Raw genomic sequence first — 26656 nt, forward strand, 5'->3', positions numbered from 1 at the left:
CATATCATCAGAGAGCATAATGTTGATATTGTATTTTTCATGCATTCATCCCATATCATCAAAAAGCATAATGTTGATATTGTAGTTTTCATGCATTCATTTCATATCATCAGAAAGCATAATGTTGATATTGTAGTTTTCATGCATTCATCCCATATCATCAAAATGCATAATGTAGATATTGTATTTTTCATGCATTCATCCCATATCATCAAAATGCATAATGTTGATATTGTATTTTTCATGCATTCATCCCATATCATCAAAATGCATAATGTTGATATTGTATTTTTCATGCATTCATCCCATATCATCAAAATGCATAATGTTGATATTGTAGTTTTCATGCATTCATCCCATATCATCAAAATGCATAATGTTGATATTGTATTTTTCATGCATTCATCCCATATCATCAAAATGCATAATGTTGATATTGTATTTTTCATGCATTCATCCCATATCATCAAAATGCATAATGTTGATATTGTATTTTTCATGCATTCATCCCATATCATCAAAACACATAATGTAGATATTGTATTTTTCATGCATTCATCCCATATAATCAAAACACAATAATGTTGATATTGTATTTTTTGTACATTCATTTCATATCATCAAAATGCATAATGTTGATATTGTGGTTTTCATGTATTCATTTCATATTATCAAAATGCATAATGTTGATATTGTGGTTTTCATGTATTCATTTCATATCATCAAAATGCATAATGTTGATATTGTGGTTTTCATGTATTCATTTCATATCATCAAAATGCATAATGTTGATATTGTGGTTTTCATGTATTCATTTCATATCATCAAAATGCATAATGTTGATATTGTGGTTTTCATGTATTCATTTCATATCATCAAAAAGCATAATGTTGATATTTGTGGTTTTCATGTATTCATTTCATATCATCAAAAAGCATAATGTTGATATTGTGGTTTTCATGTATTCATTTCATATCATCAAAAAGCATAATGTTGATATTGTGGTTTTCATGTATTCATTTCATATCATCAAAATGCATAATGTTGATATTGTGGTTTTCATGTATTCATTTCATATCATCAAAAAGCATAATGTTGATATTGTGGTTTTCATGTATTCATTTCATATCATCAAAATGCATAATGTTGATATTGTGGTTTTCATGTATTCATTTCATATCATCAAAAAGCATAATGTTGATATTGTGGTTTTCATGTATTCATTTCATATCATCAAAATGCATAATGTTGATATTCTGGTTTTCATGTATTCATTTCATATCATCAAAATGCATAATGTTGATATTGTGGTTTTCATGTATTCATTTCATATCATCAAAAAGCATAATGTTGATATTGTGGTTTTCATGTATTCATTTCATATCATCAAAAAGCATAATGTTGATATTGTGGTTTTCATGTATTCATTTCATATCATCAAAAAGCATAATGTTGATAATTGTATTTTTGATGCATTCATCCCATATCATCAAAACACATAATGTAGATATTGTATTTTTCATGCATTCATCCCATATCATCAAAAAGCATAATGTTGATATTGTATTTTTCATGCATTCATTTCATATCATCAAAATGCATAATGTTGATATTGTAGTTTTCATGCATTCATCCCATATCATCAAAATACATAATGTAGATATTGTATTTTTCGTGCATTCATCCCATATAATCAAAACACAATAATGTAGATATTGTATTTTTCGTGCATTCATCTCATATAATCTAAACACAATAATGTAGATATTGTATTTTTCGTGCATTCATCCCATATAATCAAAACACAATAATGTAGATATTGTATTTTTCGTGCATTCATCCCACATAATCAAAACACAATAATGTAGATATTGTATTTTTCGTGCATTCATCCCATATCATCAAAACACATAATGTAGATATTGTATTTTTCATGCATTCATCCCATATAATCAAAACACAATAATGTTGATATTGTATTTTTTGTGCATTCATTTCATATCATCAAAATGCATAATGTTGATATTGTGGTTTTGATGCATTCATCCCATATAATCAAAACACAATAATGTTGATATTGTATTTTTTGTGCATTCATCCCATATCATCAAAATACATAATGTAGATATTGTATTTTTCATGCATTCATCCCATATCATCAAAAAGCATAATGTTGATATTGTAGTTTTCATGCATTCATTTCATATCATCAGAAAGCATAATGTTGATATTGTAGTTTTCATGCATTCATCCCATATCATCAAAATGCATAATGTTGATATTGTATTTTTCATGCATTCTTCCCATATCATCAAAATGCATAATGTTGATATTGTATTTTTCATGCATTCTTCCCATATCATCAAAAAGCATAATGTTGATATTGTATTTTTCATGCATTCATCCCATATCATCAAAAAGCATAATGTTGATATTGTAGTTTTCATGCATTCATTTCATATCATCAGAAAGCATAATGTTGATATTGTATTTTTCATGCATTCATCCCATATCATCAAAACACATAATGTAGATATTGTATTTTTCATGCATTCTTCCCATATCATCAAAATGCATAATGTTGATATTGTAGTTTTCATGCATTCATTTCATATCATCAGAAAGCATAATGTTGATATTGTATTTTTCATGCATTCATCCCATATCATCAAAACACATAATGTAGATATTGTATTTTTCATGCATTCATCCCATATCATCAAAATGCATAATGTTGATATTGTGGTTTTCATGCATTCATCCCATATAATCAAAACACAATAATGTAGATATTGTATATTTTGTGCATTCATCCCATATCATCAAAATACATAATGTAGATATTGTGGTTTTCATGCATTCATTTCATATCATCAGAAAGCATAATGTAGATATTGTATTTTTCATGCATTCATCCCATATCATCAAAATACATAATGTAGATATTGTGGTTTTCATGCATTCATTTCATATCATCAGAAAGCATAATGTTGATATTGTATTTTTCATGCATTCATCCCATATCATCAAAAAGCATAATGTTGATATTGTAGTTTTCATGCATTCATTTCATATCATCAGAGCGCATAATGTTGATATTGTAGTTTTCATGCATTCATCCCATATCATCAAAATGCATAATGTAGATATTGTATTTTTCATGCATTCATCCTATATCATCAAAATGCATAATGTTGATATTGTATTTTTCATGCATTCATCCCATATCATCAAAATGCATAATGTTGATATTGTATTTTTCATGCATTCATCCCATATCATCAAAATGCATAATGTTGATATTGTAGTTTTCATGCATTCATCCCATATCATCAAAATGCATAATGTTGATATTGTATTTTTCATGCATTCATCCCATATCATCAAAATGCATAATGTTGATATTGTATTTTTCATGCATTCATCCCATATCATCAAAATGCATAATGTTGATATTGTATTTTTCATGCATTCATCCCATATCATCAAAATGCATAATGTTGATATTGTAGTTTTCATGCATTCATCCCATATCATCAAAATGCATAATGTTGATATTGTATTTTTCATGCATTCATCCCATATCATCAAAATGCATAATGTTGATATTGTATTTTTCATGCATTCATCCCATATAATCAAAACACATAATGTTGATATTGTAGTTTTCATGCATTCATTCCATATAATCAAAACACAATAATGTAGATATTGTATTTTTTGTGCATTCATCCCACATCATCAGAATGAATGATCTTGATGTTGTTTTTTAAAGAAGTCCTCTTCTTTTCTTCAAGGTCAGATATGGAGAAATCTAAATTAACAAGTATTTACTTTTTGTAGAAACCATTTGTGTAAATTAATAATCATTTGCCCTGGTGCAGTTTATCCCTCTCAGAACTGTAACAGTTAATAACTAGAATTAATGAAGATTTAGATTGTCAAAATTATAGCTGTATTACTTCCTTTGATTTTGACTGATTTTATTGCAGTGTGAGAAGTCATTCTAAAATGAAGTGAACATCCTCTACTTTAGAAGTATAATGATGGATTGGTAATTTCAAGCGAAAACTTGTCTCTGTGGTGACAATCTGTGATTAAAAATGTATAAAGGAACAATGGATTTCTTTTTTGCAATAATTCCTAAACTAGGCAATGCTGTTTTATAAGTAAAATGAAGTTTGAGGTTTTTGGGTGTAAAGTATTACAAAATAAGTGTAAACAGAAACCTCCATATGTGATCTTTAAAATGGAGCAGGTCTCTCTTTTGGCATTAATAAGATGCAAATAATTTGTTATTAATATTAGCAATCATTTGGTGGGAGCACTCATTCTATGTTAAACTTTGGCATCCCGTCAGGTACTGTATTTTCTGGGGCCCTGAGTGGCCAAGTCGTCTAAAGTGCTCACCATTTACGAATCACTGCCTTCTCACCTCTGTCTTCGTGGGTTCAAGTCACGGTCTCAGCCATTGTGACTATGTGAGAGAGCTTGCCAGTAGCTACTCATGGGTCGGTGGTTCTTTCCGGGTTTTTCTTCCACCATTGATACTGGCAGCCATGTATGGCCTATCTTGTGCTGAAAAATGGTGTTAAACCTGACAACAACAACAACAACAACAACTTTATTTACTGGTGTCCTATCCAACTGATTTATGCCCAGAACAGAAGATTCTGGACCAACACTGTTTACATTGGGTAGCTTATTATGCTCAGGGTAATAAACAGGAGAATTAGCAAATATTTAACATTTTTTTTATAGATAATGTCAGCAAACCATATCATTTGATTATTTTTTGTACTGCAGATTTATAACCAGTACTGTGAAATCATTGATGGACATGGGATATCGGCAGCTTCAGAGACGGAGAGTCGAGGAGGAGATCTGTATCTAGTCCCTGACAGACCCAAGGTCTTCAGGTTCTCATTTCTTCCTGCCCAGGAAGATGTGGACGGAAAAATTGAGGTATCTATTTTGTAATTGTGTGGTAGTCTAAAATCCTGTTAGGAAAGAAATAAAATTGAAACGTTCCTAAACCAGTTCATTCTTAACCTGGTTTCCTCTGCAGACTGGCATCAAAATGTAGTCCCAATATAGCCATTCTATTACTAATCAGCCTGTTTATACTGACCATCTTTGTAAAATGGGCAGTATTTGGTTCACATAGTCCTTTTGCTTGACATCGCATGAGCTTGGTATTAATACAAACACACTGTATGCATCTGCCATCCTGGCAGAGCACACTATGCAGTGACCCTGACTGTCAATCCATCTGTCTGACACCTTCACAAAGTGGATATCTTGCACATGTTGTAAGTTAGAGCCTTTTAATTTTGCCATTAAAAGGTCAAAGGTCAAGATCACTGAGTGTAAGATTTTTTAAAATTTTAACCACAATATAATATTATTTCTACATTACATACCAAGGCCAATCTTTGCATATATATTGCACATGGTGGAAAGAGGAAACCGTTTGCTTTTGGGGTCAAAAGTCAATGTTGCCAGAGGAAGGTATGGAAGAAGCCTATCATTTTGAGGGCAAAAGGATCAAAGATCAAGGTCACTGACTGAAAGAAGAGAAATGGTTTCTTCATGAAAATTAAAGTTTTGATCATGTATCTTCACCCAGGTTCATGGATGTCTTTCACTTTTAGGCAAGAAATAAGCCTTTTAATCCAGAGGTTAAAGGGTCATAGGTTAACATCACCAACTGAAAGAAGAAAAATGGTTGTGGCAGAAGTAGCTTTAGTTCTGAATCATGTACATTGACCAGTGTTTGGATATGTGATAACAAAGCAGTCTGTTCAAGAGTTCAAAGGTTAAAACCATTGTCGCTAATAAAAGTGGGTTTTGCAGGATAACTTATTTTAGAATAAGCTCCTTGTCCAAACATTTATTGATGGCTTGCACTAATGGTTTTAAAACAACCAATAGATTCTGGAATCTATAGCTCAAAGGTCATGGTCATGGTAAGTCCAATTAGAAAATAATAGCTTCTGTATACTTATTTATTGTAAGACTGCACACCTTGATGAAAAGTGGGGACCATTGAAACCCACTTGTCAATAATCTCCCGAGTCAACCATGCATTACTGTTACCTACACTGAGGGCTATTAAACATGGGGTGGGTGTATAATATGCTGTCCAAGGTATTCTTGATACTATTTTACTATCAAGTGGCATGAAGTCACTCACAGTCAGTGAAATTAATGTACTGTTCACAATACTATTAACTAGGATGATGATTAGCCATTTCCATGTCACATTATCAGATAGAAAGAAAGACAAGAATGGACATGTTTGAACAGTTGCCATCTTTTCTAAAGAATAAAAAAAAACATTTTTAAATAATTGAGTGTTTCCATCCTGAAATGGATCAGTCTTGTACACTTGATATTAGGAATTGCATTGAATGATGTTTTTGATTTATTGCAAGATGCCAATATGAATTTAACACTAGAATGTTTATAGTCAGAAAGCACCAGGTCAGAATTGAATGGTACTTCCTGCTCTCATATTATGAAAGCATATTAGCCATTGGTTACTTTGTTTATATGCTTTCTTATGCTATTTATCATCTCTTTGACTTCAAAATGATCACTAGCTTAGAACTTTTATTATGAGTAATTTAATAACTACTTCATGGCAAGCTCCTGTGGTTGAATTTATGTTAACTGTAATACGAACTTAAAAAAGAGTCGTTTTAATGCCTTCCTGAAACATTGATTGCATAACTTTTGTATTGATAATTGTGTTTAACACTTGCTTAGTAGATCAATCAATTAAGTGATGGTTGATTATTTTCTGCACCAGGCCTACCATTTATTCCTATTTTTTTATCAATGAAATTATTAAAGCATCCGTGAGACCTAAAATTTTTCCTGCATCTCATCTTCATCTGTACATTGATCCTTCAGACAAAAAATGTCTGTTATCTAGAATCTGCAAAATACTTTGTACCTTTTAATATATAAATTTTGTAATGGCCCTGGGAAGCATATTGATTCAAGCAAAAAGTACTTTTGTTTGAAAATGCACATCATGTTGTTAATCTTTATTGATTGCTTCATTTAAGAAAAGAGATCCATTTCCGACACAGGGGTAAAAGTCACAGGATATCACATTTCTTCTACAGTCATATCTTTTATCACATCTCTTATCCACCCAGCTTATGCATTTCCTTATATTTTCATCATACATTTTTCATTTTTCAACAGCCATCTCTCTGAAACAGCCAATCTCTATATAAGGTGGCTCCTTTAAGAGAGGGTACACTGTGTTTTCTATGTTTAAATGAACTACAGACTTACAGTATTGTGGATTACAATTAACTTTTAGTAGTTATGTTTAAAAGGTGTATTTTTGTGATCTTTTTCAAGACCTGTCAATGATTTTAAATTTTGTTCTGACTAAATCATAATTAAGCTTCAAATGTAATTGGTCATAGCTAAATCTAAATCATTAAAGACCATCATAAATAATGACTGTTACATGCAATATTAACTTGTAGGGATTTGAATCCGTCAGTGTCAATGGCATAGCATCCATTCACTTTTACCAAATATAGTTTGTATTACTAATAATGCTGCCTCTAACTGCTTGGATACGTGAGAAAGCTTGCCAGTTGCTTCCCATGGGTTGGTGGTTCTTACTGATAATTTCCAGGGTTCTTCATCCACAAGTTACACTGGCTGCCATGTATAGCCTGTCATGTGCTGAAAAATAACATCAAACCCATAACAACAACTATTGATAATAATAGTACTAACAAACTGTGTTCTTACTAAAATTAATAACCAATTTTATATTGGCCATTGAGGTTAGTGTTTGTATTGAAAGGGAGGCAATGCAGATTTAGGTAAACGATTAGACATGTATCTCTCATGGATATTGTTTCACTGATAGTACTTGAAAGAATAGTTGAAAATGCTTTAAAAGGAAATCGACATAATTTCTCAGATAATGTTACTCAGATATAAATATAAAGTTACTTGTAAGACATAAAGAAAAGAAAATGCCAAATAATAATACAAACATATTTTGGAGCAGTCTGTTTACTATCTGGTCTTGTGGCCGAGTGGTCTAAAGCGCTCTTCGTTACGGATCACTGCCATCTCACCTCTGTCTGCGGCGGTTCGAATCTAAGATTCAGCCGATGTGGGTATGTGAGAAAGCTTGCCAGCAGCTTCTCGTGGGTCGGTGGTTCTTTCCGGGATTTTCTCTGGTTCTTCCTCCACCATTAATACTGGCTGCCATGTATAGCCTATCATGTGCTGCAAAATGGCGTTAAACCCCACAACAACAACAACAACAACAACTATCTGGTCTTATATAAACTAGGATCACTTCATCACTCCAAAACCATCAGTGTTTTCAATACTTTGATTATTATATGACACTTATATTCCAGTGTATGTGAGCACTATGTGATAATTTCTTACAGATTACAGATGTGACTCTAGAATTGGGTACTAGGACAGCCCGTTGTGCCCAGCTGCACTGGATGGGGCCTGGTGGAGATGCTGTTGCCCAGATTCAAACTGCCCAACATCTGCTGCCCAGGCAACCTGTCTGCCCCATAGAGGATACTCTGAACTGGGATTCTGTTGAGGCTCAAGGGTTGGCCAGGTACTCTTGTCAACTTGACATTCAATATATAGTAAACTCCTGTACACTTCCTACTGAGAGATTACTTTCCCTATCCTGTATATAGATGAGGGAAGATAATTTTTTTCACTCACTTAATTCCTCATTTTTTTTATATATTTAGTTTTAGCAGTTTTTAGAAAGAAAATTTCAGGTAAATTAGCACATCACATTAGGTGCATCTATGACATAATGTAAGTGACATGAAAAGTTCTTTGAAAACCTACCATATGTAAACCTACCATATATACTTGCTTATAAGTCAAGTCAAACTGCAAACAACAAAGATCCTGATATGCCATAGCGTAATGTGCCTGCAGATCCTGGTCTATGCTGTTTGTTCTTCTGTTTCCTACTGACAAACTGCATAGATCCAGATCTGCTGGCACATTATGCAATGACAGAACTGGGTCTGTGCAGTTTGCAGTTGGACTTATAAGCGAGTATAATCAGTATCTACTTATTAGGTATTACATACTTTTTCTTGCCCACTGGACCCTAAACTATATCATTCTGTCATGACTTAGGGGTAGATAAGAATATGTGTTGTATGTGATTTCATCATTAAATTTTCATATTACAGTGTGACCCCGATTTAACACGGTGGTGACCATGTTATAGACAGAACCGTGTTATAACCAACTAAGTCTGTTAGCTGAAGAAAATGATGCATTTACCTAAAATATGGCCAGGGTGTGTGATGTGTGTGTAATAAACGGGGGTGCAAAACTACATGCTTTTGATTAAATGAAGATTAACTAGTCTGAAAACATTTGTGCATTGACAACTTACATTTGTATTGTACAATCTATAGTCAGTTGAGTACTGTACATGTATATAAGAAATCTATGAATTCGAGTATTCATCACATGTTATAAAATTTGTGTATGACTCACATCCCGTTAGAAAAAACAACACACATAAAAGATCAGTAGTCTAAGTCCGATTGTCACTAAACAAGTCACTACAACTGTTGCAAAAAGCATGTGGCTATAGTTGTTTACATGCTACATGTACATGTACTTAATTTGGCCTGTCATCTTGCCAAGGCTACCCAGGGGATGAGGCTATTGATAAGGAAAGGAAAATGTAAACAAATTAAAAAGTTTAAGAAACATATGTACAAGATACTGCATCTTCAGTTCATTTGACTTCCAGATATCTATAGTTTCAAAAGACTGGAAATTTAATTGCATGTTATCCCGCCATTGGTAGTGACTGAAATCATAATTTATTTCCTGCAAAAATGAAACTTTCACAGCACAATAAACATGTTCCAGTAACTTTGGAAAATGCAACATCCTTCAGTTTCCAATGCTTTTTTACAAATTTGATGCTCACTTTCTTTGATGTAATTGTTTTTTGTTTTTGTTTCTTATTGAAGACAGTCTGTAGTCATCTTTCTTTGATGATTTGTGCATGTGTTATTGGCGTTACTTCTAAAGGACAGCTTTGGAGGACCAAACACATGTCTGTTTCTCCTTCAAATACGTTCCCCGATCACATTAACGTTAGGGATATAAGCCTGCTACCTCTCGAATCCAGCCCTACTTAAAGACGAAAATTCATCTTTTCGGTCCATCTCATATAGACCAAAGGGCAATAACTCTTGCCCCTTACCTCCCCTTGCCACCGCCAGGTGTCACTAGTTTTTAAGCTTTGCTTGTACGGATAACACGTACATTATACCTCCAAACAATCCAAGCCATCTTAGTGTTACATTGGACCATCCGAAGTTAAATTTGGATTTATTGCGTCGGACAATCATTCTTCTACAGGTTGTATACATTATTTTAACAATTTTTTTCAAAATTGAGTGACTTTGTCACCCTTATGGATTTCGTCTACTGAAGACCATGTTGCACACGCTATCACTGAACTCGTGTTGTCAATTAAGAGTTAATGCGACACTGACTAATTTCGCTTACTCCGTTAGTAACTGTTGTGGTATTAGCGAATTAATAACATGCTGAATTGCTAATTTGTGCTTTGTTTTCTTTTCTTGTGTCGTTTCAGTAGAAATGTCAACCAGATGCATGAAATGCAAAAAGTTCAAAGCAAACGAAGACAACTATGACTCTTGTATTGTATGTACCAAGTGTACATCATCTATACCATGCAGTGTGTGTAATACTTGGACAGAGCAAACGTGGGCTGATGTAGTCCAGAAGGCAGCAAAAGGGAGGGATAGACGGAATAAGTCGAAGAAAGATAGCATTGATGTCCTCAGTATACATCCAGAGACAGCCTCCATTGCGAGCCTTGTGGGGGACGTTGGGGTCCCCCCTCCACCTAAAGTTCGTCGTTTGCAACCATCAGCCTCAGTAACATCAGCGGCAATGGAGGAAAATAATGTTGACAGGGTACAACAGTCCACCTTGGAACAGACGCGTCGTTTGGTCCAGGAAACGACGACGCAGCTATTGACATCAGGCCAGATATTACCCTTATTTCCCTCGCTCTCTTCCACAGCTTTTTCTGACTCTTTGGGGGAATGTTCCCCCAATTTTAGGCTGCCCAGTGGGCGTAAGTCCCCCCGCATGTCCAAGCATGGCCTTAAGGCCTGTAAGTCAGGATGCATGGGTTTTTTACCAGATCCATCGGATCCATTTCATTATACAACCTCTACAGCACCGGCCATCCAGCCGTCCCAGCATGGGGACCCTATTGCTAAAACGGTCCGACCAAATATGACTTAGGGGATTTTAGTGATAAATCTGTCCGTCAAGCTGTACTGCCGGCAACATACCAATACTATGGCGGAGATTTTAGTGAGAAATCTGTCCGTCCAGCCAGGCCATTGGAGCAGCCGGTACCGGTGATAGCAGGACCGTCGCCAACATTCAGGCCGACCACAAGCCAGACAAACCAGCCGGCAGGGCCGACCATCCATATGTTCATGGCTTATCCACAAGGGAGAGTTAGTGACAGTGTTAAGGATGACGGAATCGCGTCATCTATGCCACCTGGTATGCTCTATCCAGAAATGCAAGCTATTCCAGAACACGACTCGGCACACAGTGAGGGTGATGAAACTCCTGCAAATCAGCCGTACACAGATCCAACTGTGGAACGGACTGAGTTTGGCTTCAAGGTGGCAGTAGAAGAAATTTATAGGGTGTTGGCAACTTCAGAATGCCCTCCACCTCCTACTGCCACTCAAAACTACAAAATTAAGGCGTCTGTAGATCTTGACGGGGAGGAAGAGATGCCGTCCTTCTGGCTCCTTCCCCAGTCGGCAAAAATTAAGGAGATCAATGATCGTCTATCAGGACGAATAGGTGGTCTCATTCAGACACCTTTAGTATGGATCTTCCGGCCCTGGACAAAAATATGGCAGCAGTTCACATGTCAGCTCCACTGTTTTACAAAGTGGACAAAAATGTGTTCCATGCCATGTCAAAGCTAGTCCGGAATGTAGTCGCTACGTCTTCAATGTTAGACTTGGCTTCATTAGCCATTTTCCGACTCGCAGAAATATCCAACAATGACCATGCTTGGGAAGCGACGGCCCTGATCGCTAGAGTTATTAACGGGGCATCTCACCATTCCATGGCTAATGCGTTGACTGCTTCTGCCAACTTAGACCTGATACGACGTGACGCATGTCTGCGGTCCACGTCGCTCAAGCCCCATCACACTCTGGCTTTACGGATGACTCCGTTTGGGTCGCCTTTACTCTTTGGAGGAAAAATTGAAGAAGTTCGGAAGCAGGCAGCTCAGGAACTGCCCCTCCAACTCGCTGCCCAACCCTCGCAGGCGTTTAGAAAAAATCAGCCCCGGCCACAGCGGAGGGATGATTGGCGGACCAGGGACAAGGGATCCTTACAATTAAATGTGCAGTATAGATCCCAACTCAATGCCAGGAGACAACAGTCTAATCAAGCTAGGAGGCAACCATGCAGAGGCGGTAAGAAACAAAGTTTCTCCGTCTTCAAGCCTCCTAACTCTAAAAATTGACATACCCTCTCCACCACCCGCGGACAGCCTACCTGTGGGCGGCCGCCTCCTGCAATTTCAGGACCACTGGACCACCTTTTTTCCTCAGAACGATTGGGTGATCCAGGTCATTTTGGAGGGACTGAGGATTTCATTTATCCAACCCCCTCCCCTGTCCTCCTCTCCCCTCTTCACGGACGTACCATCCAATCGGGAGAAGGATACCTATCTACAACAGGAGATACGGTCGCTCATAGAAAAACGGGCGGTGGAGATTGTGAAAAAACCGCAATCGCTGGGGTTTTATTCCAGGCTGTTTCTTATCCAGAAGGCAAAAGGCAAGTTTAGGCCGATCATCGACCTGAGTCGCCTCAACCTATACATTTTACCACCGAAATTCAAGATGGAAACGGTGAGATCAATCTGTCTTTCCATCTGGTGGGACGAGTATGCCGTCAGTCTAGATATGACCGATGCATATTTTCACGTCCCTATCCACTCCGCGTCACGGAAATTTCTCCGATTCGCTTACTGCGATGCGGTTTATCAGTTCCAGGTCCTACCCTTTGGCCTCAACATCAACCCTTGGGCTTTTACCAAGGTTATGGATTGCGTTATCACCCTGTTCCGCTTGACTTCATCTACAGGGATGGCAGTGTACTTGGACGACATCCTCCAGAAACATATGGTAAGTTCCATTCTGCTCAAAGGCAGAAACGATCTTTTAGCACTTTTAGGTCATCTAGGCTTTCTCGTGAACTGCGTTTTGTCCATCTGGGTATGGAGTTTCTCACCGATCTGAATCTGGTACGGCTTCCTTGTGCTCGCGTAATCCGGATCGTCAAACTCATCGAGTCCGTTTCCAACAGGACGTGGATTTCAACGAGAGAATTCTTGCAACTCCTCGGATTATTCAGTGCGGCGGTGGACTTGATCCCGCTTGGCCGTCTTTTTATGTGTCCCTTACAAATGACGTTACTGGCACAATGGCACCCCTTTTCAAGTCCCCTCAATCAAACAATATTGATCACGCCCGAGATACAATCGTTCCTGCATCAGTGGCACAACCCCGGTTGGCTGTCCACGGGGATTCCTCTGGAGATGCCCCAAGCGGAGATAACGGTATGTACCGATGCCAGTAACTACGGTTGGGGTGCCCACCTGTTGCCGGACTTCGCTACAGTCAGCGGCACGTGGGAGCCAGGGGAGAGGCCTCTCCACATCAATCTTTTAGAAATGAGGGCTGTCATCAATGCCTTTCATTTCTGGAAGGATCAACTCTCAGGAAAAACTGTCCTCATTATGTCAGACAACTCTGTAGTGGTGACTTACCTCCTCAAACAAGGGGGCACCAAATCACCAGACCTGTGCATTATGATCTGGCAGTTTCTATGTTGGTGCGACAACCTCCACATCAACGTACAAATCAGACACATTCCTGGCAGACTCAATGTCTTGGCCGACACTCTTTCTAGGAAAGGTCAAGTCATTCGCACGGAATGGTCACTCCATCAATCAGTCTTTCTTCGGATTTGCACACTTTGGGGGCGTCTGATGATCGATCTTTTTGCGACAAGGTTGAATCGCAAGTTGCCCACCTTCATCTGTCCGGTTCCAGACCCAGAGACTTGGGCCATGGACGCTCTGTCAATCAGCTGGGAGGGGTTGTGGGCATTCGCCTACCCTCCCACAGTTTTGGTACCGAAAATAATCCAGAGGTTAAGGGGTCAGAACTGTCGGATGATTCTGATTGCCCCTCTCAGATGGAACAAGTCCTGGGTCACTGATCTACTCGGTCTAGCGATAGATCTACCCAGGAAGATTCCAACCAGCCCAAATCTTCTCAAACAACCGTGGTCACAGGTGTTCCACCCCTGCCCGGACCGTCTCCTTCTTCACGCTTGGCTCTTGTCTGGGCAGCCTTGTGAGACAAACAATTTAAACCTTCGATTGTGGAGAGAATCTCAAGAGCAAGAAGGCCCTCCACTCTGAAGGCTTACGAGGGAAAGTGGCGTGTTATCAGGGACTGGTGCCATATCAATAACATCATCCCTTTGAGTGTCTCAGTCCCTCAACTGGCCGACTTTTTTCTCTGGCTTTTCGAGGAGAAACAGTTGGCTCCAATTACTATCAAAGGCTACCGCTCCATGATATCAGACACATTCCGCCATCATGATAGATGTGATATTGGGCATGACAAAGATCTATTAGATCTTTTAGACAATTTTGATTTCAGTCGGCCAAAATCCTCACCCTGTTTCCAAAATGGAATCTGTCCTGGGTTTTAACATGGCTTAATTCGGACAAATTTGAACCTTTAGCCCACACTTCGTTAAAGCTACTATCATACAAAACATGTAGCTTGATAGCCTTAGCTTCAGCATGCAGGGTGAGCGACTTACATGCCCTTTCCAGTGACCCGAACTTTCTTCAGTTCAGATCAGATGGTTCAGTGGTCCTCCTGACGCAACCAGGCTTTGAAGCCAAAAATAGGTTACCGTCCATTGGCAATCAAAGAATCGTCATTCGCTTGCTCTCTTCCATAGATAAGTCAAGAGCAGCAGCCATGCAAGATCCTGTTTGTACACTCAAGCACTATTTAAAACGGGACACACGTAAGCGCCTCTTTCTTCCGGTCAAAGCTGGTAAACGGGATATCACATATCACCCCACAAGCCCTTGCTTCATGGCTGAAGTGGGTTATACGCTCAGCGTACTCTGAGGTCTCAAAAGATCAGAGTCGCCTCATGAAGATTGCGGCTTATGAGATTAGAGCAATCTCGGCGAGCCTGGCATTCGAATGCAATGTTTCGATCCGAGATATAATAGAAGCTGTTGGCTGGCATGCAGAGTCAACTTTCTCCAGTTTTTATCTCAGAGATTTGGCTTCGCAGAGGCAAACCTTGAATCTGGTAGGTCCGGTGTCGGCAGCCCAGATGACCACCAGACCCATTTAAAACAATCAGCACAGCCTATCAGCTTCGCTGGATTCGCCAGTGAAATTTCATAGGTAAGAAGATTTCAATAACTATTTTCTTAACCGTATATAGGGGTCACATATCACGTGACCCTAGGCTGTGTTGCTGATGAAATTAGGAGAACGGGTTATTGTTCAAATGGGGAATCCAGCTATCATTCCCTAGAAGGTGCCTGGGGTGGAGGTAGGATGCTCAGCATTCCCTCCTCCAATTACTTATTCTCCTAACGTTAATGTGATCGGGGAACGTATTTGAAGGAGAAAGCAAATTTTTAGTAAATTGTGTTTCTCCAAGAATACTTACCCGATCACATTACTTAAAAACCCTCCCAACCACCCCGCTATGCGAGCATCCTCGTATAATATATATCGCTCAGCTTAAAAAACTAGTGACACCTGGCGGTGGCAAGGAGAGGTCAGGGGCAAGAGTTATTGCCCTTTGGTCTATATGAGATAGACCGAAAAGACGAATTTTTGTCTTTTAATAGGGCTGGATTCAAGAGGTAGCAGGCTTATATCCCTAACGTTAATGTGATCGGGTAAGTATTCTCGGAGAAACACAATTTACTAAAAATTTGCTTTCTTTTTGCGAGGCAACATCAAATAATTTTAGAACATTGAGACTGAATTTTTTTTCTTCATTTACTTAGTATTTATACAGAATGATTGGTGCTTCAAAGGTAATCAGTTTTCTTTGAAGTTCAGAAAACTTTCTTTACTGTGTACATTTTCAAAACAGAAAGGAATTAACCGTTATTTGGTTGATTGTAGCAAATTCTGTTCCTGCCTTCCTTCAAAAGTTGGTTGATTTTCGTTAGTCCTGGTAGCATGACTGTTGGATAGACCAACAAGTAGATTTTCATTTTTGTGGGTGGGGGTTTCGTGAAATTTCTGGTAATGGAGTGATGCTCCCTTCCACGCATATGTAAGAAATTACATAAAAAATAAAAGGCCAACAGATGTTCTGTTATGACAGGGATTACTAAAGAAAATGTGAGTGTTCGGAAGGATTTGATTCTATGCGGGAAAAGAAGAGGAATTTTATTTACCATCCACATACAAAGGTCAGCCTAAATAAATATATTAATTACTTGCGAGCGGCCGATATCAAACACTATTTTGTACAAAAGATCCATTATGAGATAGTGTTTCATCTGATTGATTTCCACTACCAGAAATTTAAAAAAGAAATTAAAAAAATGCAGAGCTCTCAAGCATATAGTACTCAGGCTAGATGTTAGAATAAGCGAATTATGATATAACAATGCACTGTTAAGATGGTTTGTCAGTATGAACAAAGAATTTGTTTATCTAACAATAAATAAATCCCAGTGCATTTTATATTAAGGTTGTGGCTTCCTTTCATGCTGCTTCTGAATTGCATTATTCAAACCCAAGGTTGTATATACAAGTTTAAACGGCCAAAAATGTTGCAAAAAAGTTATCCAGTTGGAATGTTTTGTCGCAAAATCACAGTGAAAGTCACAATTTATGACATTGCCAAAGCCAGCTTGATCAATAAATAAACTTTTTACAAGTTATTTTTCATACTTTTAAGAAGAAAAAACTTTCTTCCCTATGAAAAAAATTCATGTACATGAAATTGCACAAGCCATGACACGATCGTCTTGTATTAATTAGTATTCATACACGATATCTTCACCAAAATGATAATAAACTTTTTTGCATTACTTTTCATACTTTCGAGACAGAAAACAAAAATTTTCGAGTTTGAGAAAAATATACAAAAATGAAATTTCAGGAGCCATGCCAAAATCATGTTCTATCAGATTTTATGTTATAACGGGGCATGCTATAGCGGAATCACACTGTATAATGCACCTTGAATCTTTGTGATGCTATGTAAATGACATAACTGCTTCAAGATAAGTGCCAGATGTACACAGACTTTTTTCCATATGTATTTTGTTGTTTTTCCATATTGTTTTATAGACTTGTAATAGGCAAGAAAAATATTCTTTACCATGTATCTCTGGACAGAATAGGAAAATCTGATCCACAGAGAATAATATTTATATTAGTGCAAGATTGTCCCTAGTGAATATTTATCTGCTTGCATTAAAGTTTTATTTCCTACTTACATAGGAGAAGATTTTTTTAGTCTGTCTCTAAACAGAATTTATTATAACTCTGTTTAGCAAGTGAGAGAGAGAGAGAGAGGTGGTGGCTAGAGAAATGCCACACTAGGGATCTAAATTTGTGAGCTGGTGTTTGATTAATTATAACCTTTTGAGGACATTTTTCATTCCTTTATCTGTTCCGGTCAAATCTGATATGGCAGACACCTTAGTACACAGACACCTAAAAGAAAATGGTATTGCTCAGATGTCTATTATGGCTGACACAGCAGCCATCTTGCAGATCTGGTTATCACCACTTCTCACACATGGATGGTCATATCAGCATGAGGTTTTCACAGAAAGACTTATTATGGTGTCTGCTTGGTCCTAATGGTGCTGATCTGAGGACCAGTATGACCAGCATGGGGGTCATCTTGCATATCTTGTAATAGCTATTCCTTTCTGACACAGCAGCCATCTTGCAGATCTGGTTATCACCACTTCTCACACATGGATGGTCATATCAACATGAGTTTTTCACTAAAAGACATGATTCCAAGCTGGTGCTAAATCTAAATAAAAATAGTGCTGACCTGATGTCTGGTTGTTGTTCCAGCAGCTCTTCCGGCACAGAAAGTCATATTGATTTAAGGATTGACATAATGTTGAACCTAAATGAAAATACTGCTGATCTGACATGCAATAAGGCTACCACAGTAGCCACCTTGAAAGTCCTCTTATCACTACACAGAAAGTCATATTGACATGGTGTTTTATGATGTCTGGTTAGTGAAAATTAATGAAAATGATATCAATCTGATGTCTAACATAATTGCCACAGTGGTCAGCTTGAAAATTTTGTTACGTCTACTTCTGACAGAATGAATGGTCATATCCCATCGGTTTTCACTAAAAGACTTCTAATAATGTGTATTTGGTTCTGAATAACAATGGTGCTGACATGCATCCAGTATGCAGCCATCTTGAAAATCTTGTTATTGCTACTCTTAAATGGAAAGTCATTTTGACGTGGGGTTTTCTTCAGAAGAGTTCTTATAGTTTCTAGTTGAACCTAAATGACTAACCATCAGTATGGCTACCATGATAACTATCTTGAAAATATTCTTATCCCTACTCCACTCAAATTAGACCACTCTAATGGCCTAAGTGGTTAAAGCATAAGCCTCTGATGTGGGAGGTTGCAGGTTCGAATCCCAGGTGAGTCATACGAAAGACTTATGAAAGTGGTACTTGCAGCTGCCTCATGTGGCATTCAGCATTAAATGGTTAGTGTTAGGACTGGTCATCCTGGTGTCAGGATAATGTGTCTGGGTGGGACATGATGCCACATGTCTGTGGCATGATGCTCCAGTGCTAGACATCACTATAAACTGCCACACTGCAGACTTTGTAGTGATATGACTGAAAATATGTTAAAGCTATTTTGAAAGTCCAAATCACACACACATATGCCACTCAAATGAATGGCTTTATCAACAAGCTTTTCTTCAAAAGACTCTTGTTTTATTATTAAATTTTGTTAATGATATTGCAGTCTTGGACTTGTAGAGGAAGATTGTAGGTTGCAAGTAAGAATAGATAATATAAACGATAATTTTGCATTATGATTTCAGTCAGAATCATAGTTGATGACTCTACCAAATGTTGTAATATAAAGATGGTATTCAAATGCATTTTGTGCAATTTTAAAATTATTTGCTGATGACCATGATTACAAATCCTTTGAATGTAATTAATATTTTCACTAGAATTCTTAATTAATTTTAACTCGTCATACATTTATTACTTAATTTCACTGCTAGATTATTTCAACATTTTCATTGCTGGATTTTCATTTATTGAATCAAGTATTGCAAAATAGTTTTTGTCCCTAAAATTTCAGACGTTTAGCATTTTGTGCAACACTTGGAGTCACAGTTGTATGAACTTTGATGCATTTTGAGTGTACTGTCTAAGTTGTTAAATAACAATTTTATTGCTTTCCTTGACTCTTCTTTTTTACAGGTTTCACTATATTTTGATCTATGTTAATTACTTTTATAGAGTCATCCCACGAGCCTCCCTCTTGGACATACTGATAGAGCATCACCAACCCTGTCTACAGAATGAATTCTATGTCTGCCAGCTGACCATTACCAACAAAGAGGATACAGTTATCTCAAATGTTAGGTGAGAAGTGAATATGGATATGCAATATGGACTATAGTATTGCAGATGTTTGGTAGGAAGTGACTAGGGATATGCTGTATAGAGCATAGCTATCTCAAATATTTGGCAAGAAGTGAATAGGGATATACTATATAGAGCACAGCTATCTCAAATATCTGGCAAGAAGTGAATAGGGATATACTATATAGAGTACTGTTATTTCGAATGTTAGATAAGAAGTGAATAGAGACATGCAAAAGAGTTAGGAAAGAAGTGAATAGGGATATGCTATACTGAGTACAGTTATCTCAGATATTAGGTAAGAAGTCAATAGGAGTATGCATTATAGCATACAGCTATCTTGCATGTTAGATGAGGTGAATAGGGATATGAAATATAGAGTACAGCTATCTCATTTGTTAGACAAGAGGCAAGTAGGGATGTGCAGTATAGAGTACAGTTATCAAATGTTGGCAAGAAGTGAATAGGGATATGCAATATTGAGTGAGTTTTGCATAGTGCTCATTTTATATGAAGTACATTAAACTTCGAAACTTGAAGATGCCTTAGGCTCCTAACGTTTATTCCAGTTTTTAGTTATTTGGAGTTTTCAAGGCAGCAGGCAATATAAATCTGCAAGCTGGGACTGTGCAAGTCATTTTGAGTGATGGTGGTTATTTGATCTGTTGATGTCTGAATTTTAAAGGCTGCATGCAGGAGAAAGTTGCTATTTGTGTGATGATATGACCTCATGTTTAGCACAAAATGGAAATCTCTCCATCAAATATATTACCTGATCCAACCACCCCTTTTGTTGTTTGGGTGTGTGTAAGTGGGCAACACTGACTTGTAGGAACATTCTGATCCAAGCATGGAAAGGATGGAATTCATTTTTAAGGTAGCAGTAGAAATGTACAGAATTTTGCCTCCATCAGAATGCACTCTACCAACGTTCAATACAATTTACAAGGTCAAGGTCTTGGTGCACGTTGATGAACATGATGAACATCCATCCTTTAGAATTTTACCACAATCATCAGAGATTGCAGAAATTTGCAGGCATCTCTTGGATAAAATTCACAACTCCAGTAATTAAAAAGCCTTCTTTTTGGGGAGCCATTTGACATTGGTTCAAATCATATATTGATGTTTCTTCTTCAGATGTTTACTGATCATAATACTTTAGGAGTACTGCCACATTTTTGAAAATCCACTCTCCTAGGCTAAAATATTAGCTGTGGAGCTAAAGTTGTCTTCCAGCATATGTGACAGTCAGACAGAGTGATCACCCATTAATATAGCTGGGGTCAAGCTAGACTCGAACTTTAGGGAGAAGTGTCTTCTCTTTTCAGACAGAGTGGGAGAAGTAAGAACTGAACAGGGAGAAGTGGGAGCAAAGCAAGAAACACAGTGTGTGTGTGTGTGTGTGATGTGTGTGTGTGTGTGTGTGATTTGTGCATATGTGTGTACGTGCATGTGTGTTTTTGTTCGCTTATTTGAATTAAGTAATGCATTTCACATTAGTTTTAAGCAATACTTTTTATGTACAAGTACAAATTGTTTGGAATTGTATGTACATTATAAATATATTTGGTATGTGTTTATAAAATACCATGTTCGTATGCAGTGTATTTTGGCCAAATGACTTCAAATGAGAACAATAGAAGATTTACATTGTAATGAATTTACCGAGTAAACAGATTGCAATTGTAATTGGTAAAATTGTTTAATCATCTACATTCAATCAAGAATTTTTTTAACTTTATCAAAGTTCACTATAAAATGGCAGTTGAAAAGATTTCTAAACTTGTTTGAAACAACCCTTGTACCATGTACATTAGAGCAAATGCATGTCTTTCAGATTATACTGTTCATCCTGATTTCTTTGCTGCCAATAAAACATTACCATATCTGTCCATAGATAACACACTAAAGAATTAAAGTAATCATATGAATGAATGAAACCCTTCTTTCCAACCAATTTGACTCAGACAGCATATAAGTGCATCTGTTTTTAGAAAAAGCAGTTTTCTTAATGTAAACACTGACTTTATAGATACAACAGTCCACTGATAGGATTACAAATGTAAGGTTTTATTATTCATCAGTGTACTTGTAGTAATGTTAGGCATTAGTTAAATAGTAGCTGCTTTGCTGTTTTTTCTTTGAGTTTTCACAAAAATGCGTGGGACCTACAAAATTGCATTTCTATGCTAAATCTTGAATAACATAATATTTAGACTCTGCTTTCTAAGAATTTAATATTTTTCAGAATATATTTGCCCAGTGGTTTACAAAATTAGACAGGGTCCCAATTGGCTGAGTGGTCTAAAGTGCTCACCGTTATGGATCATTGCCATCTCATCTCTGTCTGTGTGGGTTTGAGTCTTGTATTTGGCCAATGTGGGTATGTGAGAAAGCTTGCCAGCAGCTTCTCGTGGGTTGGTGGTTCTTTCTGGGGTTTTCCTGGGTTCTTCCTCCACCATGTATAGCCTATCCTGTGCTGAAAAATGTCATTAAACCCTGTAACAGAAAGAACAACAACAAAAATAGACTGTCTAATGATGTTGTACTTCCCTGACGCAGCAATGTCCACCATTATTTCCCCATGACAGATTCACTTACAGTTCCAAACAGATTTTATCAAGAAAATAATGTGCACATAGCAGTTAAATGCTAATTTTACTGATTCTTTTTTTAAAATACAAATTGCTTTTACATACTATTTTATAAGTTTTGAAACACAAGTTTGTATGTTTTTATCATCAAATGATAACTTGCTTAATCATGCAGTGATAGTTGCTAACTTACTAGGGAAAGGGTTAATCATCAATCAGCAATCAAAACACATGTCTGTGAATGGGGCAAGAGTTTGTCAGTGCAATTGATATAAACACTAGCTTGATGGCTTGAAGTATACATTTAACCTTGAGCTATAACATAACATACCTGGCTAAGGTGAGAGAGCATTTCAGAAGGTTGGTCACTCAATGTAACTAAAAAAATCACGGGGCAAAGTTGTTTTTTGCTTTCCTAAAAGAAGAAGGCAAAGTTTACATTCTTTAGGTGACTTAGTCGCCCACTTCGCCAGGTAGCATGACCCCTAAATAGGTATTGGCACCAATACCCAGGGGTGCTTTGTTTCTGTTTTAACTTGTGCTGTGTATCACACTCACATGAGTAGCACACTCACATGAGTAGCACTCTCACATGAGTAGCAATCTCACATGAGTAGCTTTCTCACATGAGTAGCACTCTCACATGAGTAGCATTCTCACATGAGTAGCACTCTCACATGAGTAGCATTTTCACATGAGTAGCACTCTCACACGAGTATCACTCTCACGTGAGAGCCCTCACAAGCAAGCATCATAAGTTTCTGGTGTTCAGCTATAAGACATCATACAAATTATGTCGTCTGATACACAAGGTGATCAAGTGAAATTTATTTCCAAAAATTGGAATAATTTCTATCTTTTGCATTCCTTGTCATTTAATTCATATTTTGTAAAAAAATTCATAAATTGCATTTGATTGAGTTTGAAATAGAGAGGGATGCCTTGGTTGTTACATATTTACACTAAATAATCTTGTGATGGTATTTGTGACATCATACAGTGTTATTATACATGTTACATATAGAATGATAATGAAAGGGTATACTGACCTAAATCAAACAGCAATAATGTGATAAAAATGTTCTGTAACTAGGAATTCACGCCCAGTCTTTGTTGTATTATGATTTTGATAGGGAGGTTAACAAAAGAAGCAGTAACCAGTTTTATATCTGTCCATCAGCCCATGAATACAACTTCCTGCATATTTAGAATTTCTTGTGATCAACATAGCTTTGAAATTTGATATTTCAAGTCAGTTGCTACAGTAAAACCTGTTATGAGAGACCGCCCCTTCTGCCAACCAAAAGCGGTCTCTCAAGACAGGTGGTCTGTCATAAGAGGTGTGTGAAAATGGACTGGTTTTCAGGGTCAATAGTTAGCATTGTTGAAAAATAAATAATACCCATACTCACTGTACATGTATCATATCCTATATTCATAAATCTTGTTAAATATTGCATGCATTCCTCTCAAAATATCTTTATATAATAAAGATATACATCTATCAAACAACGAGAATAAAATTTGTATTTCAACATCACATTAATATGTACAAAAAATGAACAGTTAGATATGATGTATATATCTTATTCTATACACTTCTTCACTTGTTTTTTAAGAAATCCATTATACTTCTTTGTTGACATGTTTTACTCGGATGTTTGGTCTGAACATGTATCTCAATTATTGCCTTTTCTTGAATCACTTTTCCACTTACTGGTATGTTTTTACTCCTTGCAACACAAAACCACTCCCATACTTGCTCGTTCAGATCTCCGTAAACTGTCTGTCGTGCCGTGGCATATTTCCTCTGTGCTTGTGCACCTTTCTGCCATTTGTTTCTAATGGACTCCTTGTCTTTGATTACATTTTGAACTTGCGTTTTACCAACGCTTAAGCTGACTGCTATTTTGTGAGTAGTCTCCCCTTTTTCATTTCTTTCAATGACATTAATCCTTTCTTCCAGTGTTAAAATTTTTCTTTTTTTCAGCGGAGGTTCTGCCATTGTTATTAGTGTTGACGTTATAAAGACTATCGGTTTTTATCAGGTTTTGGGGAAATGTGGAATAAATATATATTATGTACCAATGAATGAAACCAAAGACATAATTAACTCATCAAGAAACAATACATTTATTCTGAGACAAAGTTTAAATTAAGAGCGTTATAGCTCGATAAACAAAGGTTGCGACCATCTGCACCCAGGTAAACAGATAGTGGCTTGGTGAAACACTAACAAAATAAATAAAAAATAATTTTAAAAAAATCCGGAAATGATTCTCACTTACTAGTATTAAAGACAATGAGCTCTTTCACCCTCCAGGACTTATGGATTAACTGGAAAGACAAACGATGTACTCAAACCTACACTGAAGCCCTTTCAAAAAATTTCTCACTGGGACATATGGACTACCGGCGTTTTGTGAGTTTTCATAAAGATAAAGAAAAATACAAACCTCTAAATTGACTGCGTATATCCATCATTACTCTCTTTGATGTTACTCTTACTGGCTATTCACATGACTTTGGCACTACAGTGGTGGTTAGTGACATGTACTTCAGTCTGGTTTACTGCAGTTTACAAATGACACCGTACGCTGGAGTTGTAAATTTCACAAAACTGATACTGTAGAAAGACACATTCTTTTTAAATACTTTATTAGAGCAATCTTTACCATGTGTGCAGTCTTTGTTACAAAGGATTAAATGATGGTTAGAGGTGTTTATCTCGATATATGGTTGTTCAACTATAGTGTTATTTAATGTGCACTTTGTTTGCATACTACATTTATCCCGAGCTCTAGTGTTTACAAAGGATTAAGTTAAGGTCAGTGGTGTCAATCTGTTTTTTTTTTGGCGAGGCGGTCGTTCATAGCAGTGTCAAAATGCATATTTTGCCAAGAAATCGCGGTCGCTGGTCACGTTCAGCAGGTGGTCGTTCATAACAGAGTGTTTATATAGTAAAATCAATCCATGCATTACGATTGTGGTTGGAAATGACAGGTGGTCGCTCATAGCAGAGGTCGCTCATGACATGTTTTACTGTATAGAAATTTTTTAATAGGAGTTTTTTTACCTTTGGTCTTCTTGACCTCATTATACATAATGGTTTTGTCTTACTTGTAAAAAAGTGTTTTGATATTGAATACCCTTAATATGTTTGCCCATCTGTTCATTTGTCTGTCTGTTGCCTGGCCTTGAGTAACCAGTAGAGTGCTGATGTGCCTTTAAACTCTATACATGTATACTATATGCTATACTGTTTTCTCCTAAATAGCTGGGAAAAAGTTCGCTAAACTTAAGATAATTGTTAAATGTATATCAACAAAGTATAAGCGTTAATATCTTTCGAAGGCTTTAATCAATTGATTGACTTTTTTCTTTTCAGATTGAGCATAGAGACTTCAGAATCAGAGGCAGAAGATCAGACAAGTATGAACTCTATGTTTCAGTCAATTTTTGTGTTACATATATTACCTTTACATGCACTCCCTCTCTTTGACACTCACACTTTGAATCTCATTCTGTCTGACTCTTACTCTCACTCTAATTTTATTTGTGCTCAAGTTTTAGAAATGTTGAATTATGACCTTATGCCAAAACTGAGAGAATTCATGGATTCATTTTCATGAGTGGTGTAAAACAACTACTTGCAGAGAAGTATGGTTCTTTCATATGATTCTTGTGGGTAGAAGACATCCCTGTATCAGTTGGGATAATAAGTATATAGGCTTAAAAAGAATTTGACCTTAAAATTGCTCAGTCAAAGAGCAAATGTATTGCTTTGTCCCTTTATTATTCAGAAAGAGAAGTCTCTCTTGTTTCTTGTAAGAAATTGTAAAAAATTTGCATCCACACTGTTGATTAGCAAATGATCTATTACATGACCAGTTCGTGGAATAATTTTGTTTGCTGCTTTTTTCAGTCTTGATTACAAAGTGTAAATCTGTAGAGTTTCTTGTAGTGTATGAATCTTATAGGCATCAACTTTCACAGAAGATTAGGCCTGGCAATCACTATTTTCTTGATTGTCTCCCTTTTCCCCACCTGTAGGTGGCTGGTGTGTAGGTCTGTAGAGTTATAGTTGTATCTTATCCCTTTCACTTATGCATACCATTCGACTCTGTGGATTGTGTGCAGTCACTGAACTTTATAAATACATTCTAAAAGTCAGAAATTAAAGACAGAAAATAAAACAAAATTTTACCATATAGGTAAATCAAAA

The 26656-nt window shown here is 36.8% G+C and overlaps 1 protein-coding gene across 1 annotated transcript in view; it reads left to right on the forward strand.

Moving 5' to 3' along the window:
* The window catches only part of LOC149777149 (trafficking protein particle complex subunit 11-like), a 151074-nt gene that overhangs the window by 80838 nt on the left and 43580 nt on the right, over positions 1–26656 (forward strand). Inside the window, exons 19-22 of the mRNA XM_089941840.1 lie at positions 4807–4965; positions 8445–8629; positions 19709–19834; positions 25820–25863. Of these exons, the coding sequence (XP_089797966.1) occupies positions 4807–4965; positions 8445–8629; positions 19709–19834; positions 25820–25863 (514 nt within the window). The remainder of the gene's footprint in view (positions 1–4806; positions 4966–8444; positions 8630–19708; positions 19835–25819; positions 25864–26656) is intronic.

The sequence above is a fragment of the Sinohyriopsis cumingii genome, chromosome 18 (assembly GCF_028554795.1).
Source record: "Sinohyriopsis cumingii isolate HCF-2022 chromosome 18, ASM2855479v2, whole genome shotgun sequence".
Taxonomy (NCBI): Eukaryota; Metazoa; Mollusca; class Bivalvia; order Unionida; family Unionidae; genus Sinohyriopsis; species Sinohyriopsis cumingii.